This window comes from Oncorhynchus gorbuscha, linkage group LG25 (genome assembly GCF_021184085.1).
Source record: "Oncorhynchus gorbuscha isolate QuinsamMale2020 ecotype Even-year linkage group LG25, OgorEven_v1.0, whole genome shotgun sequence".
NCBI classification, from domain to species: domain Eukaryota; kingdom Metazoa; phylum Chordata; class Actinopteri; order Salmoniformes; family Salmonidae; genus Oncorhynchus; species Oncorhynchus gorbuscha.
Genome location: NC_060197.1, coordinates 33,481,487 through 33,497,083, shown reverse-complemented (window position 1 = coordinate 33,497,083; position 15,597 = coordinate 33,481,487). Strand labels below are relative to the sequence as shown.

Below are 15,597 nucleotides of genomic sequence, written 5' to 3'. Positions count from 1 at the left end.
AGCATATGTGGGAAGTCCTTCAAGACTTGGAAAAGCATTCCAGGTGAAGCTGGTTGAGAGAATACCAAGAGTGTACAAAGCTGTCATCAAGGCAAAGGGTGGCTACTTTGAAGGATCTCAAATATAAAATATATTTTGGTTTGTTTAACACTTTTTTGGTTACTACATGATTCCATATGTGTTATTTCATAGTTTTGATGTCTTCACTATTATTCTACAATGTATTCATAAAGAAAAACCCTTGATTGAGTAGGTGTGTCCAAACATTTGACTGGTACTGTATGTTGAGGTCGCTACTTTGCTCATAATAAAGAACCCTGGTTTCCTTGTGCTCAGAAATTGTATTTTAATTCCTCGTGAAAATACCTGTTCCAGAATTAAAATTCAATGTACTTAAGCCGCAATAATGGTCGGGGGAGCTTGGCAGCCAGCCACATCATGATCTCATGGTTCGGAGCAGTGGTGGTAGAGGGAGTGAAAGGGACAGGGAGAGAGAGTTGGAGGCAGAGATTGAGACAAAGGCAGAGACAAAGGCAGAGACAAAGGCAGAGACAAAGGCAGAGACAAAGGCAGAGACAAAGGCAGAGACAGAGACAGAGGCAGAGACAAAGGCAGAGACAGAGAGAACAAGAGGGGAGGGAGAGATAGAGGTCGACTGCAGTTCCACCACACGCATTGCCCCTGAAAGGACCCTGGAGCTCGAGCACAATTCTGCAGCTTCAGTGACATTCAGGCGTACGCAAGTCCATCTATTTAGATTTACTCCCATTGTGTTTGGTACAGAATCCATCTAGCAATGACAAGCGGCGGTGGAAAAACGGGAGAGATTTATTGGGCTTTAAAGGTATTTAATTCCCCATTTGTGAAGTGGCTGCCGAGAGTGATGTGTGTGTGAGTGGTGGGAAAAACCTGGCGACAGTAACTTTACTTTTGGCCCCTGACATTCTGCTCCAATCAATCAAACCCACTAGGTTTCATTGTCTGATGAAATCACGGAAATAGGATTATGTTTTTGTGAACGCACTGAACCGAAGACAACTCCCGCCTCCACTTCCCTTCTCCCTCCCCGGTCGAAGATGAGAGACTTTGGCCAATCCTGGCCGACGAGTCACCTCACCTTGTCTGCGGGCTAATGAGTTTACGGTGCGTTGGTGAGATACTGACCTTTTCCGAGCTGCGTCCATATTAAATGCCAAAATGATTACCGTTCAGAGATACGGCGGCGTGGGATGATGGTCCTTTCAATCAAGCCTGCTGTCACTGGATGAATGTTTGATTTTCACTTTGCATGGGGCAGATTGGAAGGATTGGGGATTTGGGTTTCCCAGGTGAGACCGGTGAACAGGTTCTCCACGGGAAGCCATCTTCATTTTTCCCCCCGTATGCCAGCTGCCATGTGAGGACTGGCTTTGTGTCAGGGCTGTGACATTTTTGTAATGACCGGATTAAAGGGTCCCGGAAAAATAACATTACATGGCGAGACTTGAGGCTTAAATAAACTCCATGACACATTACACAATGAGTGACAATGAGTGACACAATGAGTTTAGAGGGCAGCCAGCCTCTCTCTTGTACACATGAGCCTAAACTGTTGGGGTTCCATACGCTAACAAGCATGTAGATTATTGGAATCATGTTCATGTTTTCACATACACTGTAGCAGGGCTGCACAAGTCAGTCCCAGACAGGACGTATAGCATAATCAAATGTCAAAAGCCTTAATATACCAACCCTTTGTTCTGAATGACAGATGGCATCTTAGTTCATCGAGAAACAGTAATCTTTCTCCGATAACATCTCCAATCTGACCTAAATATGCAAACAGGTAGGACACAAACAGATAGGAAAGATACTGAAGCCTCATGTTTACCTCGTATTCTTGTGAAAACTTCAGGTTGTCGTTGGCTTTCAATCGCTCCAGATGATCGGCCAGGTCCAAAATGGGGATTGGTGGGTGGTTGGCCATGCCTATCAATCAAACGGACAAGAGGTCAGTCGCCAGGGTAAGGGGTTGCTACCACAGTTACAACCAGTGAATCATTAGAAAAGCAGCATGTGTGTAAGAGGTGGAAGTGATCGTTGTTAGGCCAGTTTTTCACTCAAAGCAGTGGCATGCTCATAGGAAGATATGACAGGAAAGGAAGCCAATCACAATAAATGAAGCACACTTCACTTCCTGTAACACTTCCTACTGTGAGAGAAGAATGTTATTTACGCCGAAGAGACCGGCGAGAGTTAACATGACGCAAGACACAAACAAATGCACAAACAAACCAAACGACAACGAAACGAATCAAAAGGTTAGGCCGAAATGTTGTCTGCTTTGATTGATGACTGGGGTGTCATTTTTTAACTCTGCCTCCTGCGATAGGTGACATGGCAATGAGTAACGTGTGGATTAGATGGGGGGGGGTGAGATTGACTACAAGCCTATGTAGAAAGGAGGAAGACAGCGGGATGGGAAAAAACCCGTAACAAAACAAAAGAGAGAAAAGAAGAATGTGACGAATGCATAAACAAGACCAACTAACTTGACAAATGGAAGTTACTGGGGTAACTAGGGTCACCTGAACCTGCGGAGGAAACGGCGGCATAAATAAAATGTTGCAGACGGTCGTAGCAATGTGATGATTATTTTTGTTTTAGGGCTAGAAACAGTTGGGGAAGGGGTCTGAAGGAAACTAAAGTTCTACATTGTATCATCTAAAATGTCCCATTGACCAGTTAGTACCACACACATTGACATGCTCGAAGCTAGCCTACGCCACAATACGTAAATCAGGGGGAAATAAATTAAAACACTCAACAAAACAGAGCAGAAGAGGCAATTCGAAGACACTGAAGAACCGAGTCAAGAGATCACACAATCCTATAATGAAATCCATTCTGACCATCAGACATCATACAAAGCCTGCAGGCAGGACGTTTCACCTTGTATAAAAACTTTAGTGGACTTTACTTTGACAAGGAAGAACTGACATTGTTAAATGTAAATAGTGTTCAGGGTTCGTGACGGCAGCGTCCGCACAAAGGGTTATCACCGTGTCCCAGATAGCTGAGGTTTCATAATAGCCGGGACACAGGCGCCGTATAGCCCACTCTCCCGTCTGAGACAGGTGTCTGTCAGTGGTCTTTTCATCTACACTGATAACGCAAGTAGCCATTAGCTAAAGGAAAAAACGGGACCTATTTTCTCATGTGCTCTCACTCGCGCTCTCACTCTCTCACTCTCTCTCGCTCTCTCACTCTCTCTCCGGAGGGTGTTTCTATCGGCCCCTACCGCTCAAGACTCATTTTCATCCCCAGGTTGACAATGGAACAATCGTTCGCCGAGTGGCATCATGCACACATCAAGCGTCCTCAGAATGGAAATGTGCATTGAGGAGCAGCGATGTGCGAGAGGGATGACAAGAGGGAGGGAGTGAGGGAGGGAAGAGAAACGCGGTATAATGTAGCACCAATCAGCGTTGGAGAGGAAGCTATAAAAGAGGGAGACAGAGATGTTTGGACCTCTCCAGCAAGTCGAGAGACACTTTGAGTGGCTCTTTGGAAAATGAGAAGGGTGTGTGAGACTAATCAAGATGGTTGTAGAGGTTTCCGGAATAGTTCCAGAATGGGGAAAGTGTGGAGGTTTAGATCACTCTGAACTCGGCTTCTCAAAGTGGAAACTGAGAGGGGGAAAAAAGGCCCCCTCTTGCCAAGTTTGTAATGGCCAGTAATGGATATAAGGTCATTGAGAGTAGGGGTTTCATAAATATTCATAGTCTTTAGATTGTATTCCTCTTTCATACGAGCTGACCTGAAAAATATGGCTTTAACATTCTAACATTCTTAGCCATTCTAACATCCAAACACCTGTCATACTGCTCCCACTACAAAGTTGAGCATGTCTCTTCACTCAAAAAAGGTAGCTGGGAGAGAATACATTGGCTCTCCTCTGGACAAATAGACTGTGACGGCCATCTTTTTCCCCTCAGTGACAAAAAGGGTCCCTTGACCAGGCAGCTCAGGCATGACGGATGTTCACCTCACCGCAGAAGGTCTAAAGGGAGGGGACGTTTGTGTTCACAGCTTGTCACTTGCCCGCTCTTCCCTCCACTGGCCTAATACAGGATGTAATATGGTATTATGACACTGTCATAGTATTGTAGTCTTCAACTCACCTCTAACTTTGACTTCCAACATGCTAAGCTGTCACTCTGAGGAGACTAGTGTTAGCTTGGCGAAGGCCGCACAGGCAGATGATGTTAACTGCCATAAAAGTGTTAGTCTTACACCTCCTTCTCCAGCATCTCCCTCTCTTTCATTTTTGACTCTGTGTTTTTTCTCTGCCACCTGTCCATTTTCCACACTTTGAACATTGACCCCACAGAATGTTCTAGTCACAAGAGCTCCGTGAGAAGTGTTGGTTTAGCATTTAGGAGATCACATTCACACACTCCCCCAATGATAACTAACCCCATTCACAATTTGATACATGACATTCATTCTGTTCCTTTAAGTCAGGTAAAGATTAGTAACTACATTAATCTTATTTTCACTTTATTTTGACTTTAAAAAGTCATTGAGTGAATTGGATCTAAGAAGCCCTGCAGTGGTTGGTGTGATTGATGTTTGCTTTCACAGTGGGTGAGATGGAAGTGATGGGCGTGAGCCCTTACCAGGCGTTTGGAAGTTCATGCGTCGAAGCTCCACAGGGTCGGTGGGGTTATGAGACAGCATATCCTTACTGTTGGGCAGACTGCCCTTTCTAGCTTCGGATTCTGCCCTTTTCCTGTGGGGAAAAAACATGTAAAACATCAATACTGTTGTTTTTATTTTTTAAGTTATATAATTTATTTGGTGCATTTTCCTTTCCTGTTGAAGACATTCCCTTAAATTAATATAATCAAATGTATGCAATTTACATATACAATATAATGTCTTAATGATGAATTACATCAGATGTTCCAGGATAGTTCAAGTCCTCCTTTAATCTGACAGATTGTGTTATCTTCAGTATACGTGGGGATGAATGCTACTCTTAGTGGGACATATATCATAATGTTCATAAATGCTTATCAAATGAACAATTCTAGAGGCATAAAGTTAAAGCATCTTTAATTCCTTCCGACAATACGAACGGAGTTTAAATCATTTCACATCATGCTTATGAGAAGATATCGAGGTGCCATATGTATTCAGACCTAAGATTAACCTACACGGAAGATGGAGATTTCATCAATGAACTATAATCCATCCATTTACTGTTTACCCCTTGCAATCGTTATATCAAAGAGCTTTGACAAGGGGATCTGTCCAAAGACTCAATACATTTGATCTGTGTAACGAGAAGTGTACAGAGTACAAGGGAGACTACTACGAGTGACCTTTTAAATAGTTCATCATCGTTTGACTTCTGACCTCCAACCTCTCCTAGTCAGGGCTAAGTGAAATCACTGGCCTGTGACCTTTGCACTATATGGGAAGCAATGAGGCTTGTGTAAACAGCCTTGGGGATCAACGGTGTAATGGTCAGGAACAACAACAAAAGACGGGATGGGTCGCGCGAGGTCGATGCCGCCCTCTGAGGTCACCATTGCATGCGTTTTAACACATGCAGACAGGACCATACAGAATGACTCAAGCCTCCATACGATTTGCTACATTTGGTGGAGACGGGCAAGAAAAAGGCTGAAAAGGATAGCATGGGTACATCTGAACACAAAGTCTAACAATGTGATAGTGTGGTAAATCTACCTTAACCAGAACCTACAATGTAATAGCCATCTAGCGATGCAAGGGCTCATTTGCTAAAAACAAATGTAAAATGCAATGCAATGATTGGGGAGTAGTTGTGCGGGGAAAGCTGGGAAAATGCTGTTAAAGTGCTTTCCTGGCCAGTGAGTACATTTGGCTGTGACGTCTTACTGTTGAAGAAATATATCTATTTTTGATAGATATATATCATTTTGAGAATTAAGGAGAAAGTGAGGGGGAGCAGTCAAGGCATTGTAATGCATGCAGGTCTGTTCTAGACAGGCAAGTAAGTTGTCTCTTGCGGACGAATGGTGTTGGAATCTAAGAAACGGGGATTTCTAGCGGTTGTGTTCATCGGGAAATGACCCCTTCGTATTGAGACAGACAGGACAATCAGACGGGTTGGTGAGATGGCTCCGTAGTCAGTGAATATCAAGATGAAAACGTTACAACGTGTCAACTCTAATGACAAGCTAGGTTCTCGTCAAATGGGAATAATATCAAATATATTGATGTTTTAATGTAATGTAGGGTGAGAGTAACAAAAGCAATGAAAGATCACTTCAAATCTTTAAGATGAACTGTCCTGGCTGATCAAATATACAGTGTCAATTCAAATTTAAGCATTTGGCACTTGGGTCTGAATTCAATCAATGCAAACAGCTGACTTTTGAACGAGCGTTGGATTTGCACAGCAACGGAAAACCACTTTCTGCAATGATTGAACTTTGTCCAACAAGATAGAATGTAGGAAATGTCCTCAAAGGGATACTAAAAGGGTTGAGGTGGGGGGTTGTTGTGGTATTGTCTGCATATCACATCCTTTCACTCTTACCTGTCTGGTTTGCTGCTCCATTCGTAAGCAAGGAAAAGAAAGCATGACAGGACGTTACCTGGCACGGCATCATGACCCGTCGCTATGACGACTGAATAATATTGACAACAATATCATGCCCCATAGGCTGAAGTTGAAGTATAGCGTTCATATTTTATACTGTAATGTACCATTTCCTGTTAAATACTTACTACAAAAAAAGAACAATTGTATCTCAATGTTGATTGGCGTGCAAGATTAGCATTGCTTCGCTACGGACACCACGCTCAATTATGCCCCATTGGTTATTTGTTGTTTCAAATACTATAATTTCATCACAGGTGCAATCCAAAGATATATCTATTATTATTATTATTTTTTTTTTTGGGGGGGGATCCTTTCAGTTGATTGATTGTCTCAAGCATGGAAGGTCTCTGTGTGTCTGTTTCTATGCTGAAGAATAACTGCATCAAGGCAACAACACATGACAATACAAATAATGTGCCTGCATGGAGTATTGAAGAAACTCCATAGAAAAACCTAGATAATATAATTTGAGTATATATGGCCTTTCCCCTTAACCGTTGTAAAAATAAAAAGCCACCTATATTCGTTGTGATCTGTTTTGGTGTCTGGGACACAGGGAACCATGACTTTCAGCTCAGATTAACATAAACATGTTTATGATATGTATCCAAGTGGGGATGTAGGTGTGCATCTTCCTTTGACTGATTTATACAGTTTATCAGCGATGCTGTGTTGCTATGATCTTGTCCTTTCCCCTGCCTCAACACACACGGTAATGTTGTCATTTTCTATTCACACAGGGCACCAATTCTATCACATTGATCTTGACAAGTGATATATCTCCTGGTTATGGACCGGAAAGTCCCGACACGCAGGTGACATTGACTTGGTCATTGTTGTGTAAATCTGCCTGGGCACAAACAGAAACCCGAGAAGGATTCATTAATTCGATGTCCGAAAGTTAGTTCAATACTCTTCACGGGTGCCTCTGACATTGCCCGTCCAACATGGAAGCCCTGGGACAACCAAATAGTCACACACTAACAATTTAAGGTAAATAGACATAAGACTCAATGATGTTGGATTGGTATTGGTATTTTTAATGTTGGATTGATGTTGGTATGTTTAATGAATACCTATTCATTCAGGGATACTTTGCATGTTCTTGCGTGGTGTTGAGTGGACAACATACCTATTGATAGACTGACTATAAGCACAGATTCACCAAAGTCTTCTCTCAAGACTGATTCTCTCAGTAATGCATTAATATGCTCTACAGTGTCATTCAATGTGGATGCTATGGAGACTGCTCCACGTGGCCCAAAGCAGTATTCATTCAAGGTTGAAAATAGACAAGGGAGAAGCTAGGATAGAGAGATGTGTCCTTGTGAAGCACCAGGGCAACAAGGGGTCAACCAAGCAAGCCAGGAGTGCGGTTCTCTTGTGTGTGTGGGGGGGGGGCAGTTCTAAAGCAGCATTCGTATGCACTGACACGTAGCAGATACTCTGAGCACTCCCCTCCTACGCCTAACTGATGAGCGGTGACAGCAAACGGCCAGCTTCTGCCGGGGTTCCAGGACAAGAGATGCTCAGATTTCTTCTCTCTGTGTGTGTGTGTGTGTGTGTGTGTGTGTGTGTGTGTGTGTGTGTGTGTGTGTGTGTGTGTGTGTGTGTGTGTGTGTGTGTGTGTGTGTGTGTGTGTGTGTGTGTGTGTGTGTGTGTGTGTGTGTGTGTGTGTGTGTGTGTGTGTGTGTGTGTGTGTGTGTGTACAGGGCCTTGCAGAAGTATTCATCCCTCTTTTTTTCTATTTTGTTGCATTACAACCTGTAATTCAATTTGTAATTTGTCCATTTAATGTAATGGACAAATTGTTTTAAAAAATTCAAATATTTGTTGTTTTTTACGGAAAAGTGGTGCATGCAATATGTATTCAACCCCTTTGCTATGAAGCCCCTAAATAAGATCTGGTGCCACCAATTACCAATTAAGTCACATAATTAATTAAATAAAGTCCACCTGTGTGCAATCTAAGTGTCACATGATCCGTCACATGATCTCAGTATATATACACCTGTTCTGAAAGGCCCCAGAGTCTGCAACACCACTAAGCAAGGCGCATCACAAAGCAAGCGGCACCATGAACACCAAGGAGCTCTCCAAACAGGTCAGGGACAAAGTTGTGGAGAAGTACAGATCAGGGTTATAAAAAATATCAGAAACATTGAACATCCCATGAGGTACCATTAAATCCATTATTTAGAAAATTGAAAGTATATGGCACCACAACAAACCTGCCAAAAGAAGGCTGCCCACCAAAACTCACGGACCAGGCAAGGAGGGCATTAATCAGTGAGGCAACAAAGAGACCAAACATAACCCTGAAGGAGCTGCAATGCTCCACAGCGGAGATTGGAGTATAGACCCACTTTAAGCAGTACACTCCACAGAGCTGGGTTTTACGGAAGAGTGGCCAGAAAAAAAGCCATTGCTTAAAGAAAAAAATGAGCAAACACGTTTGGTGTTTGCCTAAAGGCATGTGGGAGACTCCCCAAACATATGGAAGAAGGTAGTCTGGTCAGATGAGACTAAAATGGAGCTTTTTGGCCAGCAAGGAAAACACTATTTCTGGCGCAAACCCAACACCTCTCATAACCCGAGAACGCCATGGTGGGAGCATCATGCTGTGGGGATGTTTTTCCATCGGCAGGGACTGGTCAAAATTGAAGGAATGATGGATGGCGCTAAATACAGGGAAATTCTTGAGGGAAACCTGTTTCAGTCTTCCAGAGATTTGAGACTGGGACAGAGGTCCTTCCAGCAGGACAATGACCCTAAGCATACTGCTAAGGCAACACTCGAGTGGTTAAAAAAACTTGAGTGGTTAAAAGGGAAACATTTACATGTCTTGGAATGGCCTAGTCAAAGCCCAGACCTCAATCCAATTGAGAATCTGTGGTATGATTTAAAGATTGCTGTACAACAGCAGGAACCCATCCAACTTGAAGGAGGTAGAGCAGTTTTGCCTTGAAGAATGGGCAAAAATCCCAGTGGCTAGATGTGCCAAGATTTTGGCCTTTCTTGGGAGTTTTTCCTAGCCAACGTGCTTCAACACCTGCATTGCTTGCTGTTTGGGGTTTTAGGCTGGGTTTCTGTACAGCACTTTGATATATCAACTGATGTACGAAGGGCTATATACGTACATTTGATGTGGTTTGATTTGAAGCTTAGAGACATACCCCAAGAGACTGGTAGCTATATTGCTGCAAAAGGTGGCTCTACAAAGTATTGGGGGGTTGAACAGTTACGCACGCTCAAGTTTTCTGTCTTATTTCTTGTTTGTTTCACAATAAAAAATATTGTGCTAGGCATGTTGTATGAATCAAATGATTCAAACCCCCTAAAAATCTATTTAAATTCCAGGTTGTAAGGCAACAAAATAGGAAAAATGCCAAGGCGGGTGAATACGTTCGCAAGCCACCGTATGTGTTTGATTGAGCGTGCTTGTGTACATGTGTGTGTGTGTGTGTGTGTGATTGAAAGTGCATGTGTATATGTGTGTGCCTGTTCGTGTGATTGAGCGTGTATCTTTTCTGAAAGGTAGACTGTGTGTGATAGTGTATTTGAATGTGCTTAATATGTCTATCTCTCTCACCTTCTTGTGTATGTGTGTGTGTCTCTTTCTCCAGTCCTTACCTCTTGTACAGGAGGATGGCGATGACGATGCAGATGATGAAGACAACAGCGAGCACTGGGCCCACTACCCAGATAAGTCCCTCCTCCTCGTCAATGATTGGCTGGGGGTCAAGGTCAGCTGACACAAGAGGGTCAGAGTAGGGGCTTGTGGCATACATGGTCTGGGAAAGAGAGGAAGGGGATTGGTATTACTCATAGTGGGATCATTTATAAAAATATAAATAAAAACATTTCATAGGCTAGTAATTACATGTTTTTTAAATTTAATTTTACCTTTATTTAACCAGGCAAGTCAGTTAAGAACATATTCTTATTTTCAATGACGGCCTGGGAACAGTGGGTTAACTGCCTGTTCAGGGGCAGAACGACAGATTTGTACCTTGTCAGCTCGGGGGTTTGAACTCGCAACCTTTCGGTTACTAGTCCAACGCATGTAAGTAGAATATAGCAGAGTAGAGTAGAGGACGAACTTGGGAAATTATTTTAGCACCACAATGTAGTTACCCAAGTTGTGCAGAATAGGATAGGAAATACTTTTGGCTCCAATTCCACTATTCCTCTGCCTACTGTGACTTTGAAAACACATTTTGTGATCCCAGTTCAGACTAGGTTCCTTATCGTTCCTCAACATAAAATGATCTCCTCCTCTACAGTGTCTAGAAAAACAACCTGCACTCTCTCACATCTCTATCCTCACAGAGGAACTCCGATCAATAGAACTCAGCCCTTCTGTGAGGCCACTGAAAGTTTCCAAGTTCAAAAGTTTCCAACTTTCATCTTAGAACACGTAGATTCGGTCAGTCTGACTTTCACAAAGACATTGGGACAACCTGTATGTGACGTCTACGCCACCATTAGCCTATTCAAAGTTATTGTGTCAATGCTAATTTACGAATTCACCTCTCCAAACGATATGGGTATGTTGAAATACTGTATCTCTAATATCTCTAATTTCTGCCCTGATTGAGTTCCGTCACGTCATTCTGAGGGGAACGAAATAAAGAATGTGGCTTTGGGGCAAAGAAAAAGCCAATCAGTGCTGTGGTGGACAAATTGGAGATTCCCTCCCATTTTGTCAGCCCACCCGCCTGCCGTTATCATCCTCCTTTACCTGTAGTCAGGACTGGCGGAGTCCAAGACAGACTGCTGTAAAACCTCCCAGCTCATCAAATACATCATTCTACCACGTTTAGTCAACTAATCATGCCCCTTTCTCCTTTGACTCACACACACACACACACACACACACACACACACACACACACACACACACACACACACACACACACACACACACACACACACACACACACACACACACACACACACACACACACACACACACACACACACACACACACACACACACACACAAGCTGCAGTGGAGGAGATAAAGTCATTCGCCCGTAGGCGCGCAATTAAAGAGGAGTCCCGTTATAGAGATATTCCTGCGATTGGCAGGAGCCCCTGTGGAATTTCCCCTCTACAGTAGCGGACTCCGTTCTTTGCCTTGGCCCTTTTTCAGAGACCGGAGCTCAAAAGGACTCGACGTAACGCATCCATCCAAGGGAGGTGCCCCCTGCCAAGACACAGTGGATTTGGGTCTTTGACGTTTAACATGCAACTTTAAGCATGAAGGCGAAAGATCCCTGGCAAAGGAAATCACCAGAGGGCCGTCTGTAGTGCCTGTTTGAACTAATTCCTTTATGGAGTGGGGTGTCTAAGAGAAGAGAAACAAAGGAAGAGAGAGAGAGAGAGAGAGAGAGAGAGAGAGAGAGAGAGAGAGAGAGAGAGAGAGAGAGAGAGAGAGAGAGAGAGAGAGAGAGAGAGAGAGAGAGAGAGAGAGAGAGAGAGAGAGAGAGAGAGAGAGAGAGAGAGAGAGAGAGAGAGAGTTTCTAAGAAATAAAAAGTATAAAAAGGCATATACTTACATTTTCAGAGATATCGAGGACAGCAAGCACAAAGAAGATGTACTCTTGGCCGTTGGCGAGCTGCTTGTTTTCAAAGTCACCATAGATCTTGGTGTCTCCCAGAGTGAAGTCGGTGGGAAGGTCTTTGAAGTAGGCAGCGATGTAGGCTTTGGGCTCAGCTTGCCTCCGGAAGCGAAGGCCTCGGCTTGTTCGGTTAATCTCTTTCAGCAGCTAAAAGTGAAGAGTAGAAATGATGCAGACAGTCGATAAAAAGGAACAAAGAGTTGTTTTACAGTCGCACAAACGTGGACACAAACACACACACACACAGAGATCAAATCTGTGTTACATCCCTCCTGATTACAAAAGCTCAAACTACTGATTGCAACGGAAGAGGAAATATTACCATTTGGATTTCATTTGTCTTACACGGCAAGGATTTTCGACATGTGTGGATTTTCCTAAATGAGATCCTAGAATAATCATATGTACTGTCAAACATTTCAAAAGGATTTTAAGTCATCAAAAATCTGATTTTGTAAAGAAAGGAGACAACGTGTTGATGTTCCAGTGGCTCTGCTGTTTCTGTGTGTGTGTTTTTGTGCGTGTACACGTGTGTGTATGTGCATGCATGTGTGTGTACAGTGTTCCTGACTGGCTCAGGGTGAAATCCTTGGCCCTGATGTCACAACACATTTTTATTTTTGGCTCCATTGGCGATATAAAGAGGATGAGGGTTAAAGTGCTTAAGCATTGCGTAACCTTTGAAGAAAAGAGAGGCAAATATGTTGTAAACTGACTAAATTTGCAGTACTTGTGGATAGGTAAGGATATATTACGTTGATATATTCCTCAGATACCAGAACCATCACAATTGCATGATGGCTTATAGTCACTGGAATGCACTGATTTTAATTGTATATTAGCAAATACCCTGTGGCATGCAAAATAACAGGGGTTAATATAGGTGGGGTTACTCATTGAAAGTGCTAAGAGCACCAAATGTCCTATGTTTTTGATTTAACCGACCTGCAAGACCAGGTGTGTTGAATTTAGGCAATCACTTAACTGATCAATTAGCTCAGTTGGTCTGGTGTGGTGCCTAGTTGGAACAAAATCCTGCAGTACTCCAGGAACAGGTTTGCCTACCACTGGCCTCAAGGTATCACTTAAACAACAATGCAATGGTGTTCTGTTCCTTGCTCAGCATGGGTAAATACACACACCACCACTCCCATTATGTAAGTGGCCAGGAGCCTTACGCAACATCCAAATCAAAATACAGGGGTGAGTCCCCAAGGCGACTGTATTGTATCATAACAGAAAAATGCTGCTTCAGCATATTCGAACCAGTCTAACCCCCTCTCAGCCCCCCATCTCCCCTAACGTCTCAAATTGCATTGTTGCACTGCACTAATAGGACGACCTGTCATTATTTACCTACTAGCAACACCAGGCAACCTGGACAGAATGTGAATGAGGTCACACTTTTACAATGGGAGTATGATTGCTTCCGCACAAAAAAGGCAGAACTTGGCTTGCTCTTATGGGAAAGTGTAATGGTATGCAGTTCTACGCTCAAGTGTTATTGCTATAGGCTACAAGATAACGCTGATTCATGCCCAATGAAAACTGACATAAATAAGGGAATGTATGTAAGGGTTTCATGTCTGCTTGACTTCCCGAAATGAACACATCGTATCAAAGTAAGCCAAGCCAGCTACTCGGTCAGAACTCTACCTCCATATCTCTCTCTCTCTCTGGAGTGTGTGTGCGCCTGTCAAGTGTCTGCACTGGCTTTGTCACAAGGGCCGGTGGCACTGTCTGATAATGTCTTCAATCATCTCCCATGTCAACACGGCTAAATCCAGCCGCCCTTGGGAAAAGTTGTGAAAAGGTGAGAGCCTGATATTGACAAACAAATCAATTCTGACGGGAGGGGGCGACTTTTGGGTAATCGTTCAAGGCGTCAGTGACACATCAGCCAAAATCGGCAGACGAGACTCAACGAGACAACAGCATGGCTACCCAGACTATTGCATTGCCCCCCCCCCCCTCTTTTACACTGCTGGTACTCTTTTGTTATCATCTATGCATAGTCATTTTTATAACTCTACCTACATGTACATATTTCCTCAACTAACGGTTAGTTGAGTTAATATGTACATGTAGGTAGAGTTATTAAAGTGACTATGCATAGATAACAACAGAGAGTAGCAGCGGTGTAAAAGAGGGGGGGGGGCAAGGCAAATAGTCTGTGTAGCCATTTGATTAGATTTTCAGGAGTCTTATGGCTTGGGGGTAGAAGCTGTTTAAAAGGCTCTCCGGTACAGCTTGCCGTGCTGTAGCAGAGAGAACAGTCTATGACTAGGGTGGCTGGAGTCTTTGACAATTTTTAGGGCCTTCCTCTGACACCGCCTGGTATAGAGGTCCTGGATGGAGGGAAGCTTGGCCCCAGTGATGTACTGGACTGTTCGCGCTACCCTCTGTAGTGCCTTGCGGTCGGAGGCCGAGCAGTTGCCATACCAGGCAGTGAGGCAACGAGTCAGGATGCTCTCGAGTGCAGCTGTATGTGGTGAAGAACCTTTTAAGGATCTGAGGACGCATGCTATATCTTTTCAGTCTCCTGAGGGAGAAAAGGTTTTGTCGTTCCCTCTTCATGAATGTCTTGGTGTGCTTGGACCATGTTAGTTTGTTGGTGATGTGGACACCAAGGAACTTGAAGCGCTCAACCTGCGCCACTGCAGCCCCTTCGATGAGAAGGGGGCATGCTCGGTCCTCTTTTTTCTGTATTCCACAATCATCTCCTTTGTCTTGATCACGTTGAGGGAGAGGTTGTTGTCCTGGCACCACATGGCCAGGTCTTTGACCTCCTCCCTATAGCCTGTCTCGTCATTATCGGTGATCAGGCCTACCACTGTTGTGTCATCGGCAAACTTTATGATGGTGTTGGAGTCGTGCCTGGCTGTGCAGTCATGAGTGAACAGGGAGTACAGGAGGGGACTGAGCACGCACCCCTGAGTGGCCCCTGTGTTGAGGATCAGCGTGTTGTTACCTACCCTTGCCATCTGGGGGCGGCTCGTCAGGAAGTACAGGATCCAGTTGCAGAGGGAAGTGTTTAGTCCCAGGGTCCTTAGCTTATTGATGAGCTTTGAGGGCACTGTGGTGTTGAATGCTGAGCTGTCCAAAGACATTTCTGGAAGCGCTATCTGGAGACCCACTTACTGCAATTCATTGAATGCCATCCATAGTATCTTACGAGTGCTAGGAATGTTTCACATGTGTTAGGCAGGTGAGTGTGTGGTGTGGTGAGGGCCATTAACATAGCTGAGAGACGGTCTATATGCGTTTCACGCATCACAAAGAGCATGCACACTTTACGATTTGACGACAAAATCCTTACGTAAGCTTTCT

General features: G+C 43.8%; 1 protein-coding gene across 21 annotated transcripts in view; it reads right to left on the bottom strand.

Moving 5' to 3' along the window:
- LOC124014436 (receptor-type tyrosine-protein phosphatase delta-like) overlaps positions 1–15,597 on the bottom strand; it is a 611,657-nt gene that overhangs the window by 41,749 nt on the left and 554,311 nt on the right. For 6 of the 21 annotated variants that reach the window (XM_046329405.1, XM_046329406.1, XM_046329410.1 and 3 more), the window contains 5 exons: positions 12,205–12,414; positions 10,274–10,434; positions 6,575–6,586; positions 4,662–4,774; positions 1,871–1,968 (listed from right to left, as the gene is read on the bottom strand). In XM_046329405.1, the coding sequence (XP_046185361.1) occupies positions 1,871–1,968; positions 4,662–4,774; positions 6,575–6,586; positions 10,274–10,434; positions 12,205–12,414 (594 nt within the window). Of the gene's footprint in view, positions 1–1,870; positions 1,969–2,531; positions 2,574–4,661; positions 4,775–6,574; positions 6,590–10,273; positions 10,435–12,204; positions 12,415–15,597 lie in introns of all 21 variants that reach the window. The other 15 variants (XM_046329402.1, XM_046329417.1, XM_046329407.1 and 12 more) reach the window with 5 other exon arrangements.